General features: G+C 36.7%; 1 protein-coding gene across 2 annotated transcripts; it reads left to right on the plus strand.

The window, feature by feature from the left end:
* The first annotated feature begins 2,177 nt into the window (after positions 1-2,177).
* LOC141493019 (ankyrin repeat domain-containing protein 7-like) lies at positions 2,178-20,478 on the plus strand. Of its 2 annotated transcripts, none has more exons than XR_012470102.1 (4): positions 2,178-2,615; positions 4,209-4,342; positions 7,080-7,153; positions 9,140-9,207. XR_012470102.1 is itself a non-coding variant. In XM_074193842.1 (4 exons), the coding sequence occupies exons 1-3, from the start codon at positions 2,395-2,397 to the stop codon at positions 9,217-9,219; spliced, it is 435 nt and encodes a 144-aa protein (XP_074049943.1). In that variant the 5' UTR covers positions 2,227-2,394; the 3' UTR covers positions 9,220-9,268; positions 20,038-20,478. The 2 variants fall into 2 exon arrangements, 1 of the variants encoding a protein (XP_074049943.1); XM_074193842.1 differs by lacking the exon at positions 7,080-7,153 and adding an exon at positions 20,038-20,478 and having other exon boundaries at positions 2,227-2,615; positions 9,140-9,268.
* Positions 20,479-22,441: the final 1,963 nt, after the last annotated feature.

Consider the following 22,441-nt stretch of genomic DNA (forward strand, 5'->3'; position numbering starts at 1 on the left):
TAAGAGTGATTTACACATTTTTGGTGACCTTTGCTACCAGAGATATGCATGTATTCTTGCTCATTTGTTGGCTCATCAGTGAACTCTGACATAAGAATCTGTGGCGCCAGAGGTGTTTTAGGAATCTTTCTGTTAAGGAAGTTTACAGACCTCAAAGGACAAATATTGTAAATTTAACCCAGGAAGCTATGCAGTGAAGTTTCATCTAACCTGTCATGTCTGAGATAAGTTTTGTTATAAAATTCTGAGTATACAAGAATAAAGCAATAGAGTGTGTTTCACAACCTTATGTGTTGGGCATCTCTATTCAACCTGACTCTTGAATCAGTGTCCAGACCCACACCAGAACTATTGTGGATGATAGTGGTATATATGGTGTTTTTTGTGTTGGGGCCTGGAGGCCTGCTCCCTGGCTTTCTGCTCTGGTGTTTTTTGTCTTTGTGGTTTGCTCCCTATGCTAGGGTAATCAATTCCATTCCAGGAATCAAATCTCATTCTCCAAGCTGGAATTGGGAGGCTCATTGGTCTCCTTAATCAGGGCCTGAGATGCCCTGAGACCTATCAGCATTGTGATTAAGAACCTCCCTGGAATCCTATCTTTCTTGCCTTCACTGAGATACATTACCCTTTTAGCTAAGAGAGATAAACTTTTTCCTGAAGTTCATCCAAGATGTTTCACTGTGTTTTTTTCCCTGTTACTTTTACTGTCTATTTAGAGGTTTCATTCAAAGTTGTTTTGGGAAAACCTCTGGGAGTTTCCTAGCATTGTGTCACTATCTGGGCTCTGCCCAGAAATCCAAGTGTTACTAATCTTGAGGTAAATTGACTTTTCTTTTACATCTATCACTTTGTACTTATATATTTTCCTGTTTTTTTAAAATAGCTGAACTTCTTTCAAGACTTGATTTTTATTGCAAATATATTTTTTACAATTTCATTTTCTGTTACTTAATTCTTTTGATTCCTCCTTCCCCCAAGTTTTAAACTTTATATTTCACATCATATGTTTTACCAATTTTTTTCTTTCAGTCATTTCTAGCACCTTTTTATTGTAGTTTAATATCTTGTTATTTAAAAAATTCCTGGAGAGTTCTTTTATTTGCTTTGGTGATTGTTATAACTGGCGTTCATTTTGGTTTAAATTCCTTGAACATGATATTTATCCATGTCATATTTTATATTTTCTTTTTCCATCTAAATTACTTTTCATAGGGGCAGGTAAGTGGCGCAGTGGATACAGCACCGGCCCTGGAGTCAGGAGTACCTGGGTTCAAATCCGGTCTCAGACACTTAATAATTACCTAGCTGTGTGGCCTTGGGCAAGCCACTTAACCCCATTTGCCTTGCAAAAACCTAAAAAAAAGTTACTTTTCATACTTCAGCTATTTTTATTTTTCCATATTTTAAAAATGGTACCAAATTCTACTTTTCCCTTTTGCTTTTTTTTAGTAGGTTTATATTATTTTTGTTTTAAATTTTTCTTCTCTTTGATGTTTCTATTTTTATTACTATAAGCGTTTTTTCCTCCCCTAAAATCTCATTCCACTATCTTGATTTTATTTCAGCACTTCCCCCATATTATCTCGTTTCATCCTCACAGTCATCCTGGGATGTAGTGCTGTTTATCCCCATGCTACAGGTGAAGTGACCTGTCCAGGGTCACACAGCTAGTAAGGACCGGAGGCCGGGCTTGAACTAAGGTCTTGCTGACTCCTGAACCCCCAGTTATCCAGCAAAAGCAAAACCAGGAGGAGGAGGAGCGGGAGGAGATAGAGGGGGAGAAGGAAAGGGATTGAATGGGACCCTATTGTCTTCTGAGACTTATTCTATTACTATGGCCTTAGGGCAAGTTTAGCTCCTTCAGCATCTAACAGCTCCCTCCTTCCCACCCTCAGGGCCAGTGTCAGGGGCTGGTCTTGAACCCAGGCCTCCCTGGCCGAGGCCTGCCCTCCCCTCCCGGGGTCCTGTAGGAAGCATTCCCGCCTCTCCCGGAGGCGAACAAGGGGAAGGAGAATCAGAGGGCCGAGGAGCCTGGTCCAGCGGATGCCCCAGCGGGTTTAACAGAATCCATTAAGGGCAGGAAGAAGAAACTGAGGCCGATTGTGCGCGAGCCGCCACGGCATCCCGGGTTGGGCTCCTCCCTCTCAGAGCTTCCCGCCGCGGCACATGCGCACTCGCCGCTGGGTGCCGCTGCTTGTGCCCATGCGCGTGACCCGCGGCGCTGACAGGCGCCTGCGCAGATCAGTCTCAAACTTGCCTCCTGCGGTTCCGCTGGCCGCCGCCGCTCGGGGGCCCCGGAGGCTCTGAGCCCGGGCCGGCTGGGAAGTCTCCGTTATTCTGCAGCGGCGGCGGCGGCCGCGACGAGGCCGGGAGGCCGGGCGGGAGGGCTCCGGGATGAAGAAGATCTTCGGCTTCGGCGGCAGGAAGGGGCAGGCTCCGTCCGGCGCCGCCGCCTCCCCGCGGAGGGACAGCGGGGCCCGGCCTGCGGGGTACGTCGTCCGGGACAAGGACCTCGGCAAGCTCCACCAGGCCGCCTGGGCCGGGGACGTGGCCAAGCTGCAGCGGCTGCTGCTGCTCAAGAAGCGGGACCTGAGCGAGCCGGACCGGGAGAGCCGGTAGGAGGGGGCGTGGGGGCGGGGCCGCGAGCCCGAGCCCGAGTCCGAGCCCCGGAGCCCCGAGTCCGAGCCCCGGCTGCGGGCCCCCGGCACCTGGGGCGCGGTGGAGTCACCCCTCACCCCCCGGACGACTTGTTCTGTTGACTTCCAGCCCGAGACTTAATAGAGGAGATGGAGGACGGGAGTGTCAGGGACTAGAGGCTGATGGTCTCCAAGGCCTCACAGAAGTCCAGCAAGACGAGACCTTCAGGCCTGGCACGGACTGAGATCAGCAGGCTTTGCAATCCAGACAGGACGTGCCTGTTGTTAGAGGCCCCCAAGGACAAGAGATGTGGGATGGCAGTGGAGACAGACGGACAGGGAATGGAGAGAAAATATGGGCATCTTTGTAGGCAAGGAGGGAAATAACCAGTAGGCAGGGAAAGACTGAAGAAAAGGGAGCGATCTGGTGGACAAGATAAGATAGAATAGCCTCACTTGTACATTTTCATTGACAAGGAGATGGGTGAAGGAGGACCTAGTGGCAGAAGGCATTTATTTGGATGCTGTTAGAGGAGGAGAAGGGGGATGAAGAAGGTCTCTGGGAATGGTCTCAATTTTTTTTTTTTGTAAAATATGAGAAGACTTAGCTGAGAAAGTGAAACATGACAGGTTTGAGGAGGATTGAAAAGGTTTAGAAGAAGTGCTGTAATAATTGAAATGGTTAAGGGAAATAAAATTAAAAAACATTGCTTTGCAGCAGGAGACCCCTGTTGAACTCAAATAAAAAAAAAATTAGTAGTGAACCCAATAGCACACTTGCATGATTTACTTTACCTTTATTTAGCAAGTGTATGTATATAAGAGCAAAGGCTGAAGATGGTAGAATTGATTCAGGGCTGAGGCTTGATAGACACAGTTAGCAATATGACAATGGGGCAAGGAAGATCGTGTAGATTTCAACAAACATAATGAGTGATTCACCAAGGAATCAAAGTGGGGAAAAGAGGGAAGTTTAGTTCAGTGATTAGAGGCCTCAGGCAGAGAGAGAAATTTAGAATTTGTAAGTATGGCAGTGGTACATTTGTGGTTGATCAAAGGTATAACCATCTTGCTGAGATAGGATGAAGTAGTAGATCAGATGAAATGAGGAAGCTGAGGAACTGTGAAGTGAGGGTGTTAGAGGGAGTATTCTTCTTCAAAGACTTTCATGTTTGTTAATGTTAAGTGTATTCTGGATTAACTATTGATCTGGATTAACCATTTGAGAACCAGGGGTCTCCTCCACATTATGATGGGACATTAGAGAAGGAATTTAATAGAATGAGTTGACAAGATTATTTCCAAACTGATCATTTTCACAGAGCATTTGACAATCCCTGCTAAAACTCTAAAGAGACTAAAAGCCAAAAACACTTTCCTACATTTCTGATAATTGCTATTAGTATGCTGCACATAAGCGATAAAATACTCATATCCATCACTTAAGCATTCATCCTCCACATGCATAGTAACATTATAGTATATGAAATGTTTTCTTAGTGAATTATATCAAGAAAAATCTGATTAAATGTGACTTGTTTAGATTCTTAAATTGTTTCTTTGGTATTCTAGAACAACCTTCATGATTACTGTCAGTGGTGACTCAACAGACATAGTCTTCTTTTTCAATATGATGTTGATCTCTCTTGCCAAGATATATATGGATGGACAGCTGAGGAATATGATGTTGTCAGTGGCTTTCCAGTGTAAGTAGTAACATAATTCTAATTATATTTATATAAAAATATTTAAAAGAATTTTTCCTTCATACAGTTGAGACTGAGGGGGGCTTTCAAAGTTGCATAATATAGTAACTGGAAAGCATCCTTAAGGACACTAAGAAGAAACTGGGCAAATGATAAAGTTAGGACATCCTAGTTCAGTGGAACATAAACAAGAGACAGAATACAAGGTAGATCAGGTAATTTGAGAATGAAATTTTCAGAAGTAATAATAATGTTGATAATAGCTGCCATGTTTTAGTTTTTTTATTAATTTTTTAATTAAAGATTTTATTTATTTTGAGTTTTACAATTTTCCCCTAATCTTACTTCCCTCCCCCCACCCCCTGCCCCCACAGACAGCAGTTTGTCAGTCTTTACATTGTTTCCATGGTAAACATTGATCCAAATTGAGTGTGATGAGAGAGAAATGATATCCTTAAGGAAGAAACATAAAGTATAAGAGATAGGAAGATCAGACAATAAGATATCAGGGTTTTTTTTTTTTTTTTTTTCTAAATTTAAGGTAATAGTCCTTGGTCTTTGTTCAAACTCCTCAGTTCTTTCTCTGGATACAGATGGTATTCTCCATTGCAGACAACCCCAAATTGTCCCTGATTGTTGCACTGATGGAATGAGCGAGTCCATCAAAGTTGATCATTGCCCCCATGTTGCTGTTAGGGTGTATGATTTTCTGGTTCTGCTCATCTCACTCAGCATCAGTTCATGCAAATCCCTCCAGGCTTCCCTGAAGTCCAGTCCCTCCTGGTTTCTAATAGAACAATAGTGTTCCATACATATACCACAGTTTGCTAAGCCATTCCCCAACTGAAGGACATTTACTTGATTTCCAATTCTTTGCCACCACAAACAGGGCTGCTATGAATATTTTTGTACAAGTGATGTTTTTACCCTTTTTCATCATCTCTTCAGGGTATAGACCAAGGAGTAGTATGCTGGATCAAAGGGTATGCACATTTTTTTTACAAATAATGTTTTTTATACATTAATAAAATATTCTTGTTTAAGAGTAAACAAAATACCCCCTCCCCCCAAAAATATAGACACGCTTGAGTGATAAAGGGGAGAGAAAAAACTAATATTAAAAAAACAATAGTAATAATTGTAGGTATGGCCAGTGGCGCAATGGACGGAGCACCTGAGCCCATATGCGGCCCCATACACCCAACAATCACCCAGCTGTGTGACATGCAAGCCACCCCAACCCCACTGCCCTGCAAAAACCAAAAGAAAGACCCCAAATAAAATAAAATAGTAATAATAGTAGGGGTGGCTGGGTGGTGGACAGAGTGTTGGCCTCTAAGCCAGGAGTACCCAGGTCCAAATTCGGCCTCAGATGCCCAACGATCACCCTGCTATGCCGCCCCAGGCAGGCCACCCAGCCCCATTTGCCCTGCACCCCCCCAAATAATAATAATGATAACAATAATAAAAAATGTGCTTCAGTCTTCGTTCCAACACCACCAACTCTGTTGCGGATGGATCACATTCTTTATGATAAGTCCATCACAAAAGTTACTTCCATATTTTTCCACTGTTGCCATTGCCGATCGCAACTCCCTCCTTTCATATTTCTCCACTACCATGTATTATATTTTCTCTCTCCTTTCACTCTGACTCTGCTGTAGGGTTGCTGAGTGGTGCAGCAGACAGATTGCTGGTCCTAGGGCCAAGAGGCCCCGAGCCCCCCCCCCTACCACCCCTTAGGCCCAGCATCCACCTGGCCCTATTGTCCCAGAGGACAGGCCATCCAATCCCAGCCCCTTGCAAGAAGTAAAAAAGAAAATGTGTTATAGCTGACCACTTTACCCCCATGGTCCATCCTCTCCTCCATCACTCACACCCCCCCCCTTCCCCCTGTCCCCCCCCTCCTTTTTACTCCAGATGCCTATACCCCATTGAGTATATTTGCTGTTTCCTCTCCTAGCCACCTCTGATGAGAGCAAAGATTCCCTCATTCCCCCTTGTCTTCCCCACTTCCATATCATTGCAATAGCTCATTGTAATAAAGAAAAATCTTATTATATGAAATATCTTGGCCTATTCCCCCTCTCCTTTTTCTTTCTCCCATTAATTTCCTTTTTTTCTATTGACTCCATTTTTACACCATATTTTATCTTCAAATTCAGCTTTCTCCTGTCCTTCAACTAAAAAAACTCCTTCTACCTGCTCTATTAACTGAGAAGGTTTATATGAGTATTATCAGTGTCATTTTTCTATGCAAGAATACATGCAGTTCATCATCATTTAGTCCCTCATATTTTCCCCTTCTCCTTCAATCTCTATGCTTCACATGAGTCCTGTACCTGAAGATCAAACCTCCTGTTCAGCTTTGGCCATTTTAACAGGAACATTTGAAATTTCCCTGGTTCATTGAAAGTCCATCTTTTTCCCTGGAAGAAGACATTCATTTTTGCTGGGTAGTTGATTCTCGGTTGTATTCCAAGCTCTTTTGCCTTCCAGTATATTATATTCCAAGCCCTATGAGCTTTTAATGTATTTGCTGCTAAGTCCTGTGTGATCCTGACTGCAGCTCCACGATATTTGAATTGTGTCCTTCTGGCTGTTTGTAATATTTTCTCTTTGACTTGGGAGTTCTGGAACTTGGCTATAATATTCCTAGGGGTTGGTTTTTTGGGGGATTTCTTTCTCGGGGGGATCGGTGGATTCTCTCCATTTCTATTTTGCCCTCTGCTTCTAGGATATCGTGGCAATTTTCCTGTAGTAATTCTTTGAAAATGATGTCAAGGCTCTTTTCCTGATCATGACTTTCAGGTATTCCAATAATTTTTAAATTATCTTTCCTAAATCTGTTTTCCATATCAGTTGTTTTTTTTTTCAGTGAGTTGTTTCACATTTTCTAATTTTTCATTTTTTTGGTTTTGAAGTAATGAGTCCTGATTTCTCATAAATTGATCAATCTCCCTGAGTTCTATTCTTTGTCTGAAGGATTTGTTTTCCTCAGAGAATTTTCTTATCTCTTTTTCCATCTGGCTAATTTTGCTTTTTAAAGCATTCTTCTCCTCAATAACTTTTTGAACTGTTTTATCCATTTGACATAAGCTGGTTTTTAGCATGCTATTGTCTTCAGCATTTTTTGGATTTCCTTGACTAGGCTGCTGACTTCATTTTCATGTTTTTTCCTGCATCTCTCTCATTTTTTTCCCCAGTTTTTCTTCCAATTCCCTCATTTGATTTTCAAAGTCTTTTTTGAGCTCTGTCATAGCCTGATCCCAATTTTTTTTTTTTTTTGGAGTTTTTAGATGCAGGAGCTTGTGTTTCCTCATCTTTAGACTGAATATATTGATCCTTCTTGGGATCATAGATAATGTATTTCTCAATGGTGTTCCTCTTTTTTCTCTGCTTGCTCATTTTCCCAGCCTAAGCCTGGTTTTGGGGTGCTTCCTGAGCTTTTTGGGACACTCCCACAAGGATCTCAGTGTGTGAGGCTCTGTCCTCCCTCCTGGTCTGTGAATGACCATATACGTCCCCCCTCCCCAACGGAGCTGAAGTGGGGGGGGGGCCCTAGACTGTGATAACGATCTGAATGTGTGCAGAACCCCAGAGTTCTGTTCCAGGGGCAGAGGACAGAGCTTGGCAGTCTCTTTTCATTCCCCTCACTCAGCTCAATGGGCTCATGTCCTGGGGACTCCTGCTTATGGGCTCCACCTGCTTATGTGCTCCACCTGCTTATGTTTCCTGGATCTGGAATGCAGTGGCCAATGCTTGCTGTGTGCCCTGACAGCTGGAATTCAAGTGCTCCCTCTCGCAGAGGTCCCCCTCTGTTCCCACAATTTGTGCCCAGTGCTCCCAGGGGTGTAGCTCAGGAAACTCCCCAGCTGCTGTGAGGGCTTCCAGCGTCCTGGGGCTGCCAGGAGGCTGAAGTTCTTTGGCTCTGGTGGGCCGCCCCTCCAACCCTGGGGAGCAGAGCCTTTATGCTCTTTTTCAGGTTACCTTGAGTAGGAGAACTGCCTCACTGGGTCCCTCTGTGGGTTCTAGCTCTCAAAAATTTAGTTAAAGTCCTTAGTTTCGAAGATTTATGAGCACCTAAGACACCATCCGCTCTTGTCGCCATCTTGACTCTACCCCTCCATTTTTTAGTTTTTTTAAGATTTTCTAGTGTTTAACATTTTATCATTTGAAATTCACAAAAGTTCTATAATTTAAGTATAATGTCTGTTTTAAAGAGGCAGTTATTGTTTGTTTATTTTTTAAACTTTTACTTATACCTCTCAATTATAATAGAATTGATGTTAGTTTTAGGGGAAAATCACATTATTTCTTGAATGCCTTCAAGTAATATCTAAAAAGAATAAATCATAAAAACTAACAGTCAATATTATAATTTACAGAAAGGTAGATAGAGGAAAGAGTGTTCAATTTGGAGTCAGAGGACCTGAGGAGAGATCATACCTCTTATTATGTTTGACCTTGAGAACTGTTACCTTTTCTGGGATTCAATTACTTAAGCTACAAAATAAAGAGTGTATACTGTGTGTATGTGTGTGTGTGTGTATTTTGATATGTGTATTATATAGATATGCCTTTTCAGCTCTAACAATTTTGTAGTACTGAGATTCTGAAGATTAGTATATTACATCTAGATTGAATGATTAGTTATGCCCTCAGACTTTAGCAAAGCAATAAAAAATTTGGGGTGATAATATAATTAAGATTTGAGATATGCAAAGGCTTTTACATGTGATTTTTTATCTTGGTTATTATATACTTACTATGTTTTATATTTTATTTTATACATAGTCATTGCCACCTATTTAATCAGTGCACATTGTGGAATGAACTTAATCAGTCCTTGGTACTCTGAATCAGCAGTCAAATAAGGTTTCTGATACTGGATTACTTTGGGTGAACCTTCCATGGATAAAGAAGGTAGGTGTGACAAACCCAGAGAAATAATCAATTTAAAAAAATAATGAAGGAGCAACCTTAAAATTCATATATATTTTTTCTAATTTCATTTTGTGCTTTAAAGGGATAAGAACTGGTTTATTTTTGCTTAATTGCTTTAATTGTCCTTATAGGTTCACTATGCTGTGGAGCTGTAAACTCTGTTTAGTAATTATTATGTGTTATTATTATCTATGTTAGCCAACATTTCTTTATGTAGGCTACAATAAAAATTTTAGAATTTCTATATGATTTTAAATATGGTTCTCCATCTCTTCCTTGATCATAAATTGCTTCCCTTTCCATAGATCTGACAGGCAAACTATTCCTTGATCTTCTACTTTGCTTATAATATTGTTTTTTTATGTCTAGATCCTGTATCCATTTTGATCTTATCTTGGTATAAGGTGTGAGGTGTTGGTCTAATCTAAGTTTCTTCCATACAAACTTCCAATTTTTCCAGGAGTTCTTATCAAAGAGAGTGTTTTTATCCCAATATCTGGACTCTGAGTTTATCAAATAACAGATTACTATAATCATTTACTGCTATTGCACCTAGTCTATTCCACTGATCCACCTCTCTGTTTCTTAGCCAATACCAGACAGTTTTGATGACTGATGCTTTATAATATAATTTTAGATCTGGTAGGGCTAAGCCCCCTTCTTTTGTACTTTTTTTCATTGAATCCCTGGAAATTTCTCCATATAAATTTACTTAACTTTTTCTAACCCATTAAAGTAGTTTTTTGGAATTTGGATTGGTAGGGCATGAAACAAGTTTAGTTTTGGTGGAATTGTCATTTTTATTATATTAGCTTGGCCTATCCATGAGCAATTTATGCCCTAGTCCCTGGTCAATTTTTGTGTAAGTACCATGTACTGCAGAAAAGAAAGTATATTCCTTTCTATCCCCATTCAGTTTCCTCCATACATCTATCATGTCTAGGTTTTCTAACAATCTATTTACCTCCTTAACTTTCTTTTTGTTTATTTTATGGTTAGATTTATCTAAATCTGTGAGCAGGAGGTTCAGACCTCCCACTAGTAGAGTTTTGCTCTCAATGTCATCCTGTAGTTCTTTCAGCTTCTCCTCTTAAGAATTTGGATGCTGTCCCATTGGGTGCATACATATTTTGTATTGAAATTAATTTATTGTCTGTGGTACCTTTTATCTTTGCACCTGCTTTGTCTGAGATAAGGATTACTACCCCTGATTTTTTCACTTCAGCTGAAGCAAAATATACTTTCCTCCAATCTTTTACTTTTATATGTATCTCTCTGCTTCAGGTGAGTTTCTTGTAAGCAGCATATTACAGGATTCTGGTTTTTAATCCACTCTAATACTCGCTTACATTATAAGGGAGAGTTCATCCCATTCACATTCAAAGTTATAATTACTCTTTATTGCCTTCCATGTTATTTTCCCGTTTATATTTTCCCCCTTTTCTCCCCCTCTATCCATATTCCCCTGTGTTTTCTTTCTGAATACCACTACCTTCAGTGTGTTTGCCCTCCTATATCTAACCCCCCTTCCCCCTTTTTCCCCCCTTTCCCGTTGCCCCTTCTTTCTTCCCTTCCTTCTGTTTATTCCCCGCCCTCCCCCTTTTCCCTTTTTACACTTTAAAGGCAAGATAAGTTTCTTAAGTTAACTGAGCATATGTTTGGTACCTTTAAACCAATCTGATGAGAGTAAGATTCAGGCAGTTCTCACCTCCTCCCTTCTTCCCTTCTATTGCAATAAGTCCTTTGTACCTCTTAATGTAATAAGATTTACTCCATTCAGTCCCCTCCATCCTCCCATCTCTTTACTGTCCTCTTTTTTAAGGAGGTATTGTTTTTAAATCCTTCTATCTGAGTCACAGAAAGGTCATGAATGTCCATAATTTATGGCTGTTCTCTCTACTAGAATTACAATTATTGAGAGTTAAGTCATGTGTATCCATCTCTTCTGGCTAATTAAAATCTCTCTAATAGAGTTACAGTTCTCAAGAGTTGTTAAAATCTTTCTTCCAGGTAGGGATATTGCCAGTTTCATCTTACTTGATAACTTTTTTCTCCCTTCCCCCTCCCCTTTTTTTTAAATTTTACCTTTTCATGTGTCTTTTGAGTCTTTTCTTCAGGGAAAGTTGGAAGTCTCCCTATTTCATTAAATTTCCATCCTTTGCCCTGGAAGAGAAGGCTCAGTTTTGCCAGATATTGGATTCTTGGCTGCATTCCAAACTTCCTTGCTTTTTGGAATGTAGCATTCCAGGCCCTTTGATCCCTTAATGTTGATGCTGCCAGGTCCTGTGTAATCCTTACTGTAGCTCCTTGATATTTAAAATTCTTTCTTTCTGGCTGCTTGCAGGATTTTCTCTTTTATCTGATGGTTCTGGAATCTGGCTACAATATTCCTTGGTGTTTTAATTTTGGGATCCCTTTCCTGAGGGGAATCAAAGTATTTTTTCAATAATCATTTTGTCCTCTAGTTCATGATATCAGGGCAGTTTTCCATCACTAAATCCTATAATATTAAGCCTAGGCTTTTTTTCTCTTCAGTGTTTTCAGGAAGATTAATAATTTTTAGGTTATCTTTCCTCGATCTGTTCTTGAGGTCAGTAGTTTTGCTGACAAGGTATTTTACATTTTCTTCTATTTTTTTCAATTTTTTGGTTTTGTTTAACCAATTCCTGTTGTCTCATGAAGTCATTGGTTTCCATAGACTCCATTCTTTTTTTTAGGGAAGAATTTTTGTCACTTACCTTTTGCGACTCCTTTTCCAGTTGGTCAGTTCTATTTTTGTAAGAGTTTTCCCTTTGATCATTTGAGATTTTGAGAGAATTATTCACTTTTTTGCATTTGTCCAGTTGTATTTTCCAAGGATTTGTTTTCTTGTTGCAAGGTGTTAATTTTCTCCTGGGTTTCTTTTCCCAAATTTTCCAATTGATTTTGAACTCCTTCCTGATTTCTTCAAGGAAATCTTTCTGTGCTGGAGACCAAATCATATTCTCCTCAGGGGTTCTATGTGTCTCTGAATTAGGGTCTTTTCCTTATAGGAATTTTTCTATGGTCCCCTGTTTCTGCTGGCCTCTCTTCATTTTCCTAAGATCTTGAGTTGGGGAGGGGCTGGTTCACAGAGGTTTGATATTGAGATCCGTAGAGACTTTACTCACTGAGTGTAATACCTCCAGCTGACCAGTAGGGGGTGTTGGAAGCTTTTCTCCCTGGATGTAATATCTCCTCTGGGCCAGTAGGGGATGCTAGAGGCCATAACCGACTTTCCAGTCCTCCCTCTAAGTCCCAGACTGTTAGTCCCATGGCCATGCCTCCACGCTCTGGTTGTTTCTCAGAACAAAGTGGTTCCCACAATAAAGTGATTCCCACAGCAAAAGTCCCTGCAGCTGAGCTTAGATTAGGCCGGCCCTTGCCCCCCCCCCCCACTGGCTCTCTGCACTCTGCACTCACCACACCCCAGATCCCCAAAGACAGACCTTGAGGTACCTTTTGTATTCTAGCTTCTACTGGGTGTTTGTGGATAGGACTTCCATTAAAAGTTTTGTTTCATATTGTTTATGAGGGAAGATTAGGAGACCTTAGCACTGGCTTCTCTCCATCATCTTCACGCTTTGATTTGTAAAATAGTATATCTCTAAGCTACATTTATGAAATAGATATGGCAAGCAGTTAAATGTAAAATAGTGTATGAAGTTCTATTCATCGGTAAGAATTATATTTTTATCATGTTAACTACATATAAAAATTTTAAGCATAATTTTTTAAAAATCTAATTCTATTTTGATAAAAATATTTATATTAAGTAATCTCACCAAAGATGAAGAGAGTCAATGAAGTTTATCAGTGAAGAAAAGTTATAGGCTAGAACACTGAATATAAAGGCAATTGAAGAGCTTGGCTTATTAGTGATGGAAGTATTCATAAATATGTTCAAGGAAGATAGCAGAATGGAGACACTGAATTTAAGAAACATAGAAACCAATGGCATTTGCTGTTCAAGACAAAATTCTAGTTTTTCATAAATATATTAATGTTAGAATTTTTAAAAGATTAAAAGAACTAGGCATACGAATAAAAACAAAAGTTCATTATAAAGATTTGCTTAACTTCAAACCACCCCTCTTGTATTATAAGACATTCATTTTTCTACCACCTTTTCTATTCATCAAAAACTGATTAAATCCATTATTTGATATGTAAGTGTAGTAGTAATGGCTTCACTTATTTCATCATTAGACTTGAAACTAGTGAAGAATGAATGTGCTAGAGCCCTGACCCTGGGGCCAGATAGTCATTTTCATTTCCCTGGAACCAATATTCTTACTTGCCATTATTTCTAACATTATTTTTTTTTTATACAAATTGTGAATAATACCAGTTTTGTAAAAAAAAAAATATTAGTTTTCTGATACTTAGACAAATTATTATGTCCTGGGATTTAGCATTCTCTAGTTATATCTGTTGTTTAGTTTGATATTTTATTTCAGGATTTTGGTAGAAAAGCCATGATTTAAGCAAAACACTGTATTACAAATAGTTCATTTTTCCTTGCTCTAAAAATTGATACTCAATTTGAGTTTTCTACAACCATAAGTTTAATAGTGTTATTTCATCTTCTTGCACCAGTCATCATGGATAATAATAATACCATGAACCACTGAAGGACAAATGCCAACAAGTAAAAGATATTCTTCTCAATTGAGATGGTACTGTAGGGTATTCTAGTCCTGATCTACCAAGTGGCTAGTTCTTATTTTTTAATCTGTTTCCTTTTGTTTCTATTTACAAATATAAAGTGTAAGGTTTAGAATGCACTCTGAAATTCCATCTATTCTAAAGCATCTTTATTTCTATGCTAATTTATTCTTTAATACTGATTTGAATTAATTTTTTTATTTAGATAATAATATAAATATGACTAGTCACCTACAGTGATACTCATCATCTGTTGTCCAACTCTATCAGAAAAGTTTTTAGACTGCATAAATAATACTCTATAGTATGACAAATAAATCCTCCTTTAATTGTGCATTTTATCATTTTATGTACTTCTATTGTCTTCATAAGTGCATGCAAGATATAAATTCATAATTTGTAAATCCTTTAGATCATAAATAACATTACACTCTATGTGTTTTGAAAAACATATTAAATTTAAAAGTGATGCTGTGGTCCCATCTTAGCTATTACTTAACTCTAATTTTTTCAATTATATTATTTTCCAATAAAATAAGTCATAGACATAATATTTTTTCAGTCCTAACACTCACTCCAGATCCCTTCTTCACCAATATTCTCCTCTTAGTAAGTTTCTAGAATTATTGAAACCCATTTGTCATAAATTATGGAGAAAGTTGTATCCCTTATTTGCTTTTGGAGGAATCTTTGAACTGCTTCTTGCCACACTAAAATAAGTATAAGAAAAAAAACTAAAAACTACTATCAAATTAAATCTGAGTCTTCTCACTAAGCTAGAACTGAGCATCTATACTAGCTTCTAGACCAGAACTGATACCTACATGACCACTACTTTCATAGAATCTGAGTTCCAATTCCATCCCTCATTCTCCCTATGTGAATGTGGATAAAGTCACTTGATGTTCCTCAGCTCAGTCTTCTTATCTCTAAAATAAAGGTCTCTGAGAGCCTTATAGCTCAAAATTTATGATTTTAATATTTTGTTGCTCAAAAAAAACCCCATCATCAATAAAATGAAAATGTTTTAAGCACCTTGTACAATGTTAGGATAGTTTGAAATTTGTGGAAATGAACTTAATGTAGGCATTTTAATTGTTTAATTCTTAATTCCTTTGCATTTTATCCTCTTTTGTTAATAACATTAGTTACTCACAATAAAATAATGTTTTAACTTTTTCTAAATATTTTCTTCACATTACTTTTGTCCTCATTATTTTTGAAATTTATTCTTTAGGAGAAATGTCTATAAATTTGATAATGTTTTTAAAAGTAACATATTCTGTTTAATGAAAAATTATTAAAATACTTTCATATAAGCATGGAATTGGAAATTACTTTAAAGGTAATCCAGTCCAACTACATCACTTGGGAAAATTCATTGTTAATATTGTAGGTTTACTTCAGTCTTTGCAAAGGATACATATTTCTTATAGTTTTTAATTCTTTTTTTTAAAGGGATATAATTTAGCAGTCAGGAAAGTACTAGTTTTGGAGTTAGGAATTCCTGGTATTCCTTGGGAATATCATTTAACCTCTGAAACTATGTTTATTCATCTCTAAAATAAAGGAATTCAATAGTTCTAAATTATATAAAGGAATTCAATAGTTCTAAATTATATGACTATGAAATCATTCTTTAATTTTACAGGAATTATTGCTTATTATGTGATAGCTTTAAAATTATTATTTATGCATATTTAAAACTATATCACTTATTTAAGATTTATGGGTATTTAAGCCTTGCCTTTTCTGCCAAAGTTAAATACAGAAATCTGCAATTCTTCAGTGAATAGAATAGCCTGCACAACCAATTTTGGGTATTTAAATTATATTTTTATTTTTCTTTCAAAAGAAAACATCAAGATGGCATTTTAAGTGGTCAGACATTTTGCCACCAAATGATAACATTATAAAGGATAACATTAATAGAGCAGGTTATATTAACTACTTATACTCCAAGATTAAAATGAGCAGAGAAAAAAATAGTGTAGAAGGTAGCAGTAGGACTATCCTCTAGAATGACCTTATTTCCTATTTTTATAGTCTTCCAAAGTTGACATATGAACACAACGGAACATTATAAATAACGCAAGCATGGAAAATCTGCAATGTCTTTGTTAGTTTCTCATTTTTCTTCAAATTACCTTCCACAGATTTCAACCCTAAATATAAGTTGTATTTGTTATTTTTCAGTCAGTTCACAATGATACTGAAACAGTTTCCCATTTCCTTCCCAACTCACTTTACAGATGAGACCTGAGCTAAACAGGATTAAATGATTTGCCCAGGTCAGAAGCTAATAAGAGTCTGATACCAGCTCTGAATTTAGAAAGGAGAGTCTTCTTGAATCCAAGCCCAATGCTCTATTTGTATGATTTGGTAATTCATTGGTGCAGAGAACTTTCAGAGAGGAAATAATGTAGATTGGCAACTGTTGTATGGGAACACTGAAAAGATTTAATGATTTGCTAAGGGTCACCAAATGAGTCTGTAACCAAGAGGGTACCTGAACCCACTTTTATCTTCACTCCCAGATCTTCTCCCTATTCACCAAACCCAAGGCTTTTCTTTTCACTCAGCTCCTTAGCATTTGTTAACACCAAGACAGCCTTTTTTTAAAGCTCTTCTTTGACAAGTATGCCCATTTTCTTTTCCTTAAACTTTCTGATTTATTTTACTTATTTGATCTTATCTTTTTAAATCCTTCTACTCATACCTCTCCTTGAGTTTGAGTCTATCTCCTCCTCCTAATCTTCACACTGTCTACATCCTTATATCCTCCTCCATCTCTTCAAACCCTTCTCCTTCAGTTCACTTGCTTTTCCTTCTTTAGATGGAGTTTTTCTCCTTCAGGTCAAGTCATTTCAATTTCTTTTCTTTTTAAAGAATTATGACAAACTTGGGACTGATGATTCCTGGCCATCCACAGATGAAGAATAATTAGATTTTGGTAATAAAATAAAGTTTCCTTATGGATTTTTTTTTTGTACTTTTAAGTTTCACTTTGATGGGTTCTTTGCTTTGTAAAAAATTTTTCTTGTAACCATAACCATCAACAAAAACAAAGAAAAAAAGTAAAATTTTAAACAATATAAAAATGTTGCTTTTACTGTATCTAATGAACTTGGGCAAGCCACTTAACCCCATGGCCTAGCAAAAATAAGCAAGCAGAAAAGATAGATATTTATGAGTGGCACTCATGGAATATGAACCCAAGGTACTCTGACTCCAAATCTAATATTTTTTCCAACACACAGATAACTACAAAGCTTACAAGTAAATATGAAAAGGGATTCAGAAATATCAGCAGAAAGTAAATTGAATACATTCATTTCATCTAGCTTTTCAGTTTAAAAAAAAGTTATGGGGTGATTAGGCACAATGGATAGAGCACAGGCCCTGGAGTCAGAAAAATCCCAGTTCAAATGTGACTTCAAATCTGACTTCAGACACTTGATACTTACTGGTTATGTAACTTTGGGCAAGTCACTTAACCCCACTGCCTTGCAAAAACAAAAAAAAAAAACCCAAAACAAAGTTTCAAAAAAAAAATAAAAAACAATAAGAAAAAAACAAAGTTTCTTTGCTTTTAATAAGTCTCTAAATGCTTTGAATTTATTTGGCTATGCAATTATTAAGTGTCTGAGGCTGGATTTGAACTCAGATACTCCTGACTCCAGGGCTGGTGCTCTATCCACTGCACCACCTAGCTACCCCCCTCCCCTTTTTTTAAAATCTTAATAGTATTTTTTCCAATTACATGTAAAGTTAGTTTTCAACATTGTTTTGTAAAATTTCTTCTCCACCACCTTTCCCTTCTCCCTCCTAAAGAAAGCAAGCAATCTGATATAGGTTATGCATGCACTGTCATGTTAAACATATTTCCATATTAGTCATGTTGTGAAAGAAGAATCAGAACAAAAGGGAAAAACCACAAGAAATAAAAAAAAAACAAATTTTTTAAAAAGTGAAAAGTATGCTTTGATCCACATGGAATCAGGAAGACCCTTTTTTCCTGAATTCAGAGCTGGTCTCAGACTCTTACTAGCTTCTGACCTGGGCAAATCACTTAATCCTGTTTAGCTCAGTTCTCATCTGTAAAGTGAGTTGGGAAGGAAATGGGAAACCATTTCAGTATCATTGTGAAATGACTGAAAAATAACAAATACAACTTATATTTAGAGTATGCTTTGATCTGCATGCAAACTCCATATTTCCTTCTCTGGATGTGAATGTCATTTTCCATCACAAATCTTTTAGAATTGTCTTTGTTCACTGTATTGCTGAGATGAGCTAAGGTATCATAGTTGCACATCACAAAATGTTGCTTTTTCTGTATCTAATGTGCTTCTGGTTCAGTTCACTTCACAAAGAATCAGGTATGTAGTTTTATAGCTCTTTTGGTATAGCTTCATATCAAGAATGACTGGATTAGCTCACAACTCCACCAACAATGCATTAGTATCCCAGAAAAACTATAATCTTTCACCAGAGATTACTAAAAATACCATTTCTAACCCAGCTTTGCCCCCTAATCTGTAAACTAATTTTCTCCCATGCCCCTAGGGGCACTGCCTTGCCTTTAGCCCCTTTTCTGCCTTTCTTTTATGTACTGTTTTTCTCATTAGAATTTTTTTAAAAAAGGAATTAAAGTTCCTTTTGATGAGATGTTGTCTTTCCTTCTGCTTATATTTATATTACTGGCCCTTAACACTGAGTCTAGCATATATTAAGTGCTTAACAAGAATTTTTTCTGTGATGTATTCTTGTGATTCCTATATTGATTATAATTTTATTGTTGTGTGATTATATTGTGTTTAGAATTTCTGACTTTAAAAATATGTATAATTTTTTGGTGTCCTAATCTACTTTTTTGGATGTTCTACATGATAATGAGATATATTTTTGTAATATTCTTTTTCAGAATCTCCATGAGACTTGAACTGCATTTTGGGAGCAAAATTATAATATAAAACTTGAGTTTTAAAGATAGTGAACTGAATTGCCTAGTAGAAACCAGCAGCTTCATGAACTTATTGTCAGGGTTGTCAATGTGAAAGCTGAACTCTAGATCTTTATATTCCTAAGAAAAAAGCAAGACAGTCAAGATTTTATGTGAACTGAAGTTCTTATAACCTGTACTTGTCAGTTTAGTGACATGTTGCTAGCAGAAAAGTTTGATTTTTTTTTTGCCTGATAGTGTCAAGCAGAGTAAGTGAATTCAACAATCAGACCTAGAAAAAAGTGAGCCTGACATCAACATTTTTCTAGTTTTCCTAGTCTTGAGACCCTTAGTCTGATATATTTTCCTCTCTTTGGTTTTAACAAAAGAAATAACTCCAGCTAATTTTTACATTTCTAAAACACAAAAAGAAGCAAAAACTAAAGACTAAGAAATGTGAACTTTATTCTAAATTTATTCAAAATTCTAAATTAATTTCTAAAACCTTGTACTTTTAAATGATATGACAAAGTATTGAAGATAAAATTACACTTTTGGTGTATCAGTTTTTGGCTAAAAAATAGTCCCCAAATTTTTATTCTCGATAAAATCAGATTAAATATATTACAATATTAACAGTGGAGAAATGTGAACTGTAAAACTGTTAATTTTTATAGGATTTAATTTTCATTATACTTAACATCTTTTTTTTAGAAACCCCCCAAGTTGAACTTAACCAAAATAATAAATGCTTTTCAGAAAATTAGGAAAAAACAATAAGCTATTCAAGAAATTTCTACTCATTATTTATGAGATGATAAATTCATTCATGTACTCTTTGTTTTTAATATAGTAGATAAAAAGGACAGAGCTGTCAACACAGAACTTTTATTAGGCACCATCAATCAGAAAGTGAAAAAGAAGATATGAAAGATTCCCTTCTTAAGCCTTCATCTCAAGCCCAGTACTCCCCCTCAACCTATGCAGTCTTTACCTCGCTCCTTTCCGAAGTCTTTCTAGATGTCTGTTCTTCTACATATTAATAAGGCAATAATATTTGCTGTGAGTCTTACCTTTTCCATATTTCTTTACTCTTTCCTTTCCTTCCATACCACAGCCACTTCATGAAATGGTTAAAGGATGCTTGAAATGGACAGTCACATCAAAAGAAAACTGGGAAATTTACATATTGAAAGTAAAACATGAGTGAATCCAGACAAAATGGCCAAGAGAAAGGTCAGAAGATAATGAAGATGAAGTGACAGGAGGAAGGGAGAAGAAAGAATCCAGTCAGGTTGGTCAAAGTGCTATAGATGGAGAGGAAGATTCAGAATATGTAAATACAGAGGATGAAAGAAGAAAGTCTGGTTGAAAAAAAAATTTGAAAAGATGAAAAAAAAAGATTTGGTTAATGAGCAAAATCTCTCTTCATACTATTAAATATGATGGTAATGAAACTAAATGTAAAATAGGAAAAGCAAGAAATGAACATTCTAACAGAATTTCCTGTGTCAATTATAATTGATATTTATGGAAACAAGTACAGATTTAAATGTCACTTTTGGGTTTTTTTTTGTTTGTTTTGTTTTGTTTTGTTTTGGCAAGGCAATGGGGTTAAGTGGCTTGACCAAGGCCACACAGCTAGGTAATAAGTGTCTGAGGTCGGATTTGAACTAGAGTACTCCTGACTCCAGGGGCCAATGCTCTATCCACTGTGCCACCTAACCACCCCAATGCCACTTTTGTTTAACATAAAACATAACAGAATATTATATTTGGTTAACAAACTATTTTTCTATGGGCAAGATTTAGAATGAATCTAAGCTTAGAGCTTAGAATGAATCTTTTAAGTAAATTAAATCAAGAAGATGTGAAAAAATATTTTATGCCATAACTTTATTTTCACTTATTTAAAAACTATTATATATTTAAGTGTATAAAATTAATGAAAAAGGAATTTTTGGTTGATAATAAGATAAAAATATGTCTAGGTAATAGAATTATAAAGAGAAGGAAGTTGAAAAGTTCTTGTAGTATGCATTTACTCTTGTGCCATCCCTAACATTGTTTTAAAGCAATCAGAAAAAAATATTCCAAAGGATTTTCATTAGACCTTTGTAATTTTAAATGAAAGAGTTGTAAAGCCTGAAATGGAAATTTTTTTTTTATTTTTGACCAATTTTAAGCTTGCCTCTCTCTTTGTTCTTCAGATAGGACACTGATTCTTTATGGTAATAATATATGGCAGAGGAATTTAAATCAGAACTTAAACAATAATTTTATTTTAATCCTACATCTTTGAATGTTTTTAAAATTAGATTGTTTAATTTCCAATTTAACCAATACATTTTAATAGCAGTCACAATAATTCCAAATTTTAATAATAAAATCCAACACTTTATTACATACAGAGACAAAGGCTCAGTTTCAGCCATCATGTACTTTATAATTTAATTGGGGATTTAAGGCATTGACAAATAACTTTAGTTTCTCATAGCTATTGAAAAAACCCATTTAAAAATTAATTATATTTAATGAATCTATTAGAGGTATTTGGAATCCTAGTATTTAAATGAAACTAAAATCTGTTTCTTCTTTATGTATCTGTTTCTTTCAAATTAGATTACCCATCATTTTCTGAAATTGTTTTGACCTTTTCCTCCCTTAGTTTCTTTTCTTATATTCTTTCCTGTGTTGGGAATATCTTTCTTTGTCCTTTTTTTTTTTTTTGCCTGCTGAGAGTCTAGCTTTCAGAAGACCTGAATCAGAAAATGGCACCTATGTAAAGCTTTCACTGGTCCTTGTAAACTTTTACAGTTCTTTGCAGTTTTCTAATGCATTTCATCAATTCTTTCTCTATATCTTAGTACATAATGATTAAGTATCTACTGTGTTCCAGGCAGGGTGTGATGTGCTAGGGATATAAGTATAGAAAAGACAGACAGCCCCTGCCCTCAAGAAGTTTACAATCTAATGGTGGAAGAAAACACATGTTAAAAGGAAAGCGTGACTTTGGGGCATAATGGAAGCTACATGGTGCTGGGTCTTGGTGGACATCAGAGAAGAAACAAATGGTACAGCAACATGAAACATGAGTTGTCTCGGCAGAGTCGTTGTAAATCCATGGCTCTTCCTCCAGCCTTGGTGCAAGTGGTTGGTGATTAAATGGAATACCAAGGTTGATGGCATTGATTCCTAGGTCATGGAGAAGTCGGAGAAGTTCTAAAACTGCACTCAGGAGAAAAATGAGATGTTTGTGCTGATCTCCCTCAAACAGAGGTTTTGGAGTTCATAATTCTCTCCAGGCAGAGGTTATCATACCTTTTCTACTAGATTATTACTTAAAGATCAGAATTGTTTATTCTATCATATTTCACAATTTCTAGTATTTGAATTTGAAGAATTAAAACATGTATCGGCATATATCATGCTATAAATTAATCTTTCTACTAATGGAGAAAAGTTTTCCTATAAATCAAATGTCTAAAAATAAGGGATTAGAAAAAATCTAAATGTTTGCA

Source organism: Macrotis lagotis, chromosome 7 (assembly GCF_037893015.1).
Source record: "Macrotis lagotis isolate mMagLag1 chromosome 7, bilby.v1.9.chrom.fasta, whole genome shotgun sequence".
In the NCBI taxonomy this organism is placed as follows: Eukaryota; Metazoa; Chordata; class Mammalia; order Peramelemorphia; family Peramelidae; genus Macrotis; species Macrotis lagotis.